General features: G+C 34.5%; 1 protein-coding gene across 1 annotated transcript; it reads left to right on the forward strand.

Annotated features, from left to right (window-relative positions):
• Positions 1-897: 897 nt before the first annotated feature.
• LOC109706380 (UDP-glucose 4-epimerase 3-like) lies at positions 898-6,593 on the forward strand (the record flags this gene model as incomplete). Its single annotated transcript, XM_020227177.1, has 3 exons — positions 898-1,338; positions 1,466-1,515; positions 6,584-6,593. Coding segments are annotated over exons 1-3 (297 nt in total), but the record flags the coding sequence as incomplete, so codon positions are not given.
• Between the last annotated feature and the right edge of the window lie 619 nt (positions 6,594-7,212).

Raw genomic sequence — 7,212 nt, forward strand, 5'->3', positions numbered from 1 at the left:
AAAGTGTAAATTTTAAAATTTTAAATAATAAATATTAATTTTAAGATTGCAAATTATACATTTTTAAAATTTCAAATATAAAATGTCAAATTTAAAATTTAAACAATTAAAAATAAAATTTAAAATTTAAAATTTAAAAATATTAATATTAATTTTAAGATTATAAATTATAAATTTTTAAAATTTATAAATTAAAATTAAAATTTTAAATTTATATTTAAAAATTAAATTAGGATGGGATTAACTTATCCCACTAGGGAGGGTGGGGTTTGTTAACCGCACCCATGGGGTCAACAAACTCTAACCTTGTTTGGTTGGGGGTTAAGGGGTGGAATAACCCCTTAACCCCCATTTTATCCCCAAACACCCTAAAAAATAGGTGGGGTTAGCTAACGCCACCTAACCCCACCTCAAATAAATTATCCCGGGTTAGCTAACCCCATCTAACCCAACCAAACTCTAACCAAACACTATTTTCTATTCATAATAACTCACTATCTTTCTTATCACACCTACTCCAACCAATCATTATCCTTCTTTATCAATCATTATTCTCTTATCCCACCGACTTCAACCAAACACTATTTTTCATTATTCTAGACTAACTCCAACCTCCAACCAAACACAAAAAAATTTTAACTTCACTTTAACCCTGAACTTAACTCTATGCCTGGAATAGCTACTTTTTTCTTAACCCCGAACCAAACGGACAAATATTTCCATTTTGGGATAAAAGGGGTTGGGTTAACCCCCCTAACCCCTTTTATCCTCGCACACTAATTAGGGAATGGAGTGGCTACTGGTTGGTTACTACTTAGTTGTCACCTGTACACCCGGCGCAGCAGGCAATAAATTCTCCACGTCCACGCCAACAAACTCCAACTCAGTCTCAACCCCTTTATTCCTGTGCTTCCGTACTCATCCCTTCACGCTCTCCCAAACAGCCCCTCTCTCTCTCTCTCTCTCTCTCCGCGTCTCCTTTTCCTTCCGGTATAAATAAAGAGCAAATCTGCGACAACAATTATTATTATATTCCCATTCCCCATTCCTGATTCTCATTCTCCCTTTCTCTTTTATTCTTCTTCTCCTCGACCTCCATTAATGGCGCCGCCCCCCTCGTCTTCGGCTTCGACGGAGAGGGAGACGATGACGACGAGGAGGAGCGTGCTCGTGACGGGGGGCGCGGGGTTCATCGGGAGCCACACCGTGCTCCAGCTCCTCAGGGAGGGGTTCCACGTCTCGATCATCGACAACCTCGACAACTCCGTCCCCGAGGCCCTCGACCGCGTCCGCGCCCTCGCCGGCCCCGCGCTCGCCCAAAACCTCCGCTTCTTCCTCGTATAAACCCTAGCTCTCTCTCTCTCTCTCTCTCTCTCTCTCTCTCTCTCTCTTGTTCTATCTCTCGCCCTTTTCTTTCTCTCTCTAGATTTTGAGAGCGGTGCGCGCGCATTGCTTGCGTTTGCAGGGAGATTTGAGGAGCAAGGAGGACCTGGAGAAGGTGTTTTCTTCAAAAAGGTGAGTTTCTTGTTTTTATCCTCAATTAGTTTTATTGTGCTTGTACTTTTGTGATGGCTGCGTTTGGTATATAACTAAATTTTGGAGAACAATTTTTGTTGTTTCCGAGAACAACGGAGATATTTCTGTATAATATATAATAATTATAAATTTACGTTTAGATACATTCGGGAATATTCTAGAGGATATCTTTAATAGCGTTCGGATAAAAAGTCATGAATAATGTCCAAATATATTTTTAAAAATAAAATAATTAATTTATATTAGTATATTTTATATAAAGTTATTTATAAAATTATTTCATATTGTAATTTATAATATAATATTTTATGTAAGTTTAATTTAAAATAGTATATTTATTTTATTATATATATATATATATAATATTTAATATAAAAAAAATTAAATATTAATACTATAATTAGTAAGAAATTAATAAAATAAATAATAATATTAAATTTAATTAATTTATATTATATATAAGGTTTTAAGATTATTATTTTATCTAAAAATACTATGTATACTTTATATATTTATTTATCTAATAAATACAAGAGTAAGAACACGAGGGACGTGTTTGCGCGAACTATCCGTTTGTGGTTGTTTGTACGAAGGGAGTCCCCATTATCCATATTTCGACTCCGAGTGGTCCCAATCACTCTTTTTCCAATCCAGGTCCGGCCTCTAGGAGGCGGATTGAAGTTGAATCCGGACGGAATGGAATATTTATTCGGATTAAATTTTTTTTTCAATATTTTTTAATTGAAAATATGAGTTTAATTTGAAAATTTAAACTATATAATTTTAAATTTTAATTTGATTTGAATTAAAAATTTAAAAATTTAATTAGTATTCTTGGAATCTAACTTATCGAATTTGGAAAAATTGGAATTTAAAATTTTACATTATATAAATTTATTCAATTTTATTAACTTAAATTAATTTATGGATTCAAATTTAAATTAAATTGTATTTTAAGTTTGATTTGTGAAATAAATCAAAATTAGTTTCATATTTTAAATTATCCACTCAACTTTCAAGTTTTAATTTTTTTAAAAAAATAGATTTAAAATTTTGATATTATTTCAAATTTTGATGTAAATTTAATATTAATTTTCAATTTGAATTTAAATTAATATATTATAAAGTAAAGTTAGCTGATAGTTAATTTAATTACAGTTTTATATCTACTTTGAACAAACCGATACAGAATTACGTAATTGTCATTCGATTTCGATTCCAGCTTATTCTGATTCGAATTTGATTCGATTCGAGACTTCGAACAAACACGACCAAAGTTGTTCTTGAGTTCCCCTAAGGAACAATTTTTACACGAATTGTTCCAGAACACCCAGGCAACCGTTTTCGACTCCGAAACCTGTTCCCGAATTCTGCTTGACGTTTGGCTTAACAATTGGGGATAATGCCCCGATAGCCGAGACCGCCACAATCAAAAACAGAGCACCCCTCGAGCCACGATTGATCGCGAGTAATGGTTCCGCGCGATGTCCTCCGTGCCAAATAAACCGAGCTGTGTTTTAGGGCCGTGTGTTTTGCCTGCAAAATAGATTGCACTGCATGCAGTTGGCTATTAATTATACACCTGGCTATCGCGAAGTTAACCGTGCTGTTTTGCTTAATGCGATTTGAATTCAATTGTGCAGTCTAGAACGTTGTATAGTAGCGGTCATATGCCTCTGCAGGCAAACAACTAATGAGACGACAACGAACCAGAGCAGCAGAATGCGACAAAGGAGTATTTTAGAAAGATAAATGGGAAGTGAAAGGAACCTATCTAATAGCTAGTTAAATAGAAATATTTTTCTTTCTATCATTGAAGGTAATCTCGCGCTACATTATATATAAAAGCTAATAACTTTATGAAGATTACATTGTTTCAACTATAGAACTAAACAATTATATCAATCAAATAAGCCTGCATGTAGATTATAGTATTAATATTCTGATTCAATGAATGCGTCTCGGGAAGCATCAGTTATTATTTATTATTGCCAATGGTGAAATGGGCCTACACGGGAAATGGTTTGCTCTCATCTAGCTCAGTTTGTGCTTAAGCTTGGGTCATCTTGTGTTTCAAAACGTTCACTATAGTAAACTCTCGTATAGATGAGGTTAAAGGGAATACTTATTTTAACAATGCGAGTCCATTTAATAAAGTGCCACACTTAAGTAAGATGTGGTGCAAGTAATGTATGAATATTCCATTGCATTGCACTTGTTTAAATGGTTAGGTCCGTTACTCGTTATGGAGAAACAAAAGTAAAAAGCGTAATGAAGTTCAACTTTTAAACATTACCGGTGGCAAAGTGAATATACTTAGTTGAAGTTTAACCAAATACTTTGCAATATTGTTTTACTGTGGCCTACTAGTTTTAAGTGCCTACTAGTTATAAGCTTTAGAGCAACACAGTCACAAGTCCAAAAGAGAAATAAAGTGGCGACATATTGCTAGGCTAACTTGGTTACTTTAATATGATATAGAGAGTATGAGATCTACTTCATGACTATAAGGCTCCTTTAGCATTTAGTCGTTCCTCTCATTTAGATTCAAAGGCGTTGCACATTTGAACCAATTCAAAAATGATATCCCAAGTGCAGATATAGTACGCACTGGGCGCAGTTTTCTACGGGTATACGATGTACTTTTTTTGTTCAAGCATGGAAATAGGATTTATATGTAGTGTTATCAGTTAATTTAGGACGGGATCGCTAGATGGCGACTATTTGCGTTGACGATATGGAGTAAGACTCCTTTCAGAAATTCTTCATGAAAAGTTAATAATTTCGCCAGTCTCGCGAATTTATATAATCAGGGATTTACAAAAGTCCTCACGGATATAATGATGGCCCTCAACTATCCAAAGATAATCACTTTGCGATTACATCCTTTTCAGGTCTACTCTTAGGAACTATGAGCATACGCAATTATTCATTTGAACTGCAACGAAAAAACAATCTATCATAAAGGTCTTAAGTATATGGATTTGCTATGTAGGATGAATATTGGTTTCGCTTCTTGAGGTAATCATGTGTTGAGCACTACTCTTCAGTGTTTATTTGTAAATTATTAGTATGTTCTTGATATTGCATGGGCGGAGAAAACCATTCTTGGCTGATTAAGTAAACCTTTTTCATGCGACAGGCTTTGTATACTCCATGGCAGTATATGGGTTATCGGAGTATAAAACTGCTTTTAGTTGCTTAGACATTCGTGAGGCGGGACTGTTTGGTTGTGATTTGTGGAGATTTCACCCAATGTGTTTGCTTGTTCAACGTGCTTTGATTTTTGTTTTGCAGAAAATATATCCGACCCTCCAACTCATAGCTCGCTCCTCAAATCTCTACGGCACCCAAACTTTAAAAGCTAAAAAATCACACTGTGAAATTTAACTTTGTTTCATTCACGAACTATGCAGCCACCCACTTTTCGTAAAGATTTTATAGAAGTAAACTAATATCTGGCTATGGACACGTCATTTGACTTGCAAAGTTTCATGCTTATAATTGGAATTTTCTTTATTTAAACAATGCCTATGCAATAGTATATCATAAGGAGCTGATTAATCCGTGATATGTGTATGGCATTCTCATTTATTCATTAACTATGATGAGAAGATAAAATCTGTAGTTAAGGTTAATCTTAGGTTTTTAACGAAAGTTCTCCCGAACCATAAGTAGTGTACTTTTAATACAGCAGCTAGCTTAAAAATTTGCCATATTTACCTTCGTTATATAAAATATACATATGTACCAACGGAATATTACAACCATTGAACCAACAGCCACCTTAAAGGGTATTTGACTTAATATTTATTCCTTTATACTAATTGCTGTGCGTAATAAAAGGAAGACTAGACTGGAAATTCGGAGGTCACGGTAGCTAATTGTATTAGGCAAATTGTTGAAAGTTATCATGCCAGTCTTTTCGTTATTCTATTGTGTATTTTTTAAGTGGTTGTAGGTGTAGCTGATGGGGACAATGAAGAGGGACAACTTATAATTGTAGTTCAAGTGTTAAGATCAGGACGAAATCAAGATGGGATCGAAAAGGTGTTACTTTTTCTTTATATTTATTAGTAATTACTATAGTCAATTAAGCCTACAGTGAAGTTCGCTTCTTGTGAAGGACAAGCAATCAGTTTATTAGAACTTAATTATTTCATCATGATGTCATTGATGGTTGTTTTCTTGCGACGATCACAACGCGTAAGAAAATTATATCTGAAAATCAGTTAGGAATTCAAAGATAATAGTTTGCTCTTAGGAGATTGAACTTATCCTCAAATATTATCTTGTTTAGGTTTACTCTATAAGAAATATAGTCATCTAGGAAGTCACCTTCGCAAACCCAACAACAATTTTTGTTACTAGATAATATTTTTTTATTTCTAATAAGGCGTAAATACTCAAACTTCATTCAACCAATGACAGATCATTTACTCTTCCTTAATAGCCGAATTTAAATTCTGTGGAAAGCATGTGGCAGATACTTCTTCAGTTTTTCCCACTCTACTGTGGGGCTTGCAGGGATTGCATCTCAGAAAGTGAAAGTCGTTTGTCTCACCTTAATGTAAGCAAATAGCCACATTTTTAATTTCACTAATGGTCGGTTGAGTGATTTAAGCAATTTGTTCGGTGTATTGCCTGTGTCACAAGTGCAAGTAACTGTTTTGAACGCTTGACTTGTTGAAGGTTTTTACAATCTAGTTCTCACATAGAGGTCAGACATATAGCAAAGAAAGATGTTTTGTAGCTCTGTTTCAGTTGAGGGCAGTTGAGATGAGGGGGTAGCGTGACCCTGCCGCTTAGAAGCGTCTGACTCTTACAGATCATGCTTAGTACTAGGTACATGTTAGCTAATAGTACGCGTGTTAGAGTGGACTAGATACAAAAAGTTGTTTGTGTGTTCTAGCACTTATTAATTATAGTTTTCATGCAGAAGACCAACTAAAAATGAGCATTTCAAGTAATATTGTTAGCAGTAGATATGTATACTTTCACTTTTTATTCTCTTAGTCGTCCATGATAACGAATTGTTGTATCATAGGTATGATGCTGTAATTTTTTGTGGGTGAAGGCTGTTATGTGAGTACGAGCGTAGTTTGTCTGGACCTGAAGCTATCCTGTTCCTGTCGAGTAATTCGACTGACAACAATTTGTGGTTAAGGTGGTAAATGACATCAAATCGTTGACCGAAGGTTTAAGTAGCAAATAACGGTAGAGTTGTCAACAGGGTTCTATTATTCACAGGATCCTAATTATTGTTGTTCCACTAAAATACCATAATATGGACCATTGTAACTCACAGCCTGGTGGGGGGTTTACTATAGTTGAAGTTACAATGTAGGCAAATTATGTGTTGTAGTTTAAATTCAAACTAGCGGTTTTGCTTAGTTAACTTTACTGTTGATTAATGCTTTTTTACCTTTGGTTTTCTTTTAATCTCTTTTTGTGCTATTCAATGATACGCCCATACATTGTTGAAATATGATAGGTATTATAATCCATAACTGGTATGTTTACGAATGGAAACCGTACATAATTCAAGCTAAGTGGTGTTGAGATTTTTCGAGCTAAAAGCAATGAATCCGATGGCTAGAATGGTATGGTAAGGAGAGCCAAAAAGGCTATGTTTAATTGTCAACGTTATTTTATTTATTTTTTCAAGATTGTTTT

This window comes from Ananas comosus, unplaced genomic scaffold, assembly GCF_001540865.1.
Source record: "Ananas comosus cultivar F153 unplaced genomic scaffold, ASM154086v1, whole genome shotgun sequence".
Classification (NCBI taxonomy): domain Eukaryota; kingdom Viridiplantae; phylum Streptophyta; class Magnoliopsida; order Poales; family Bromeliaceae; genus Ananas; species Ananas comosus.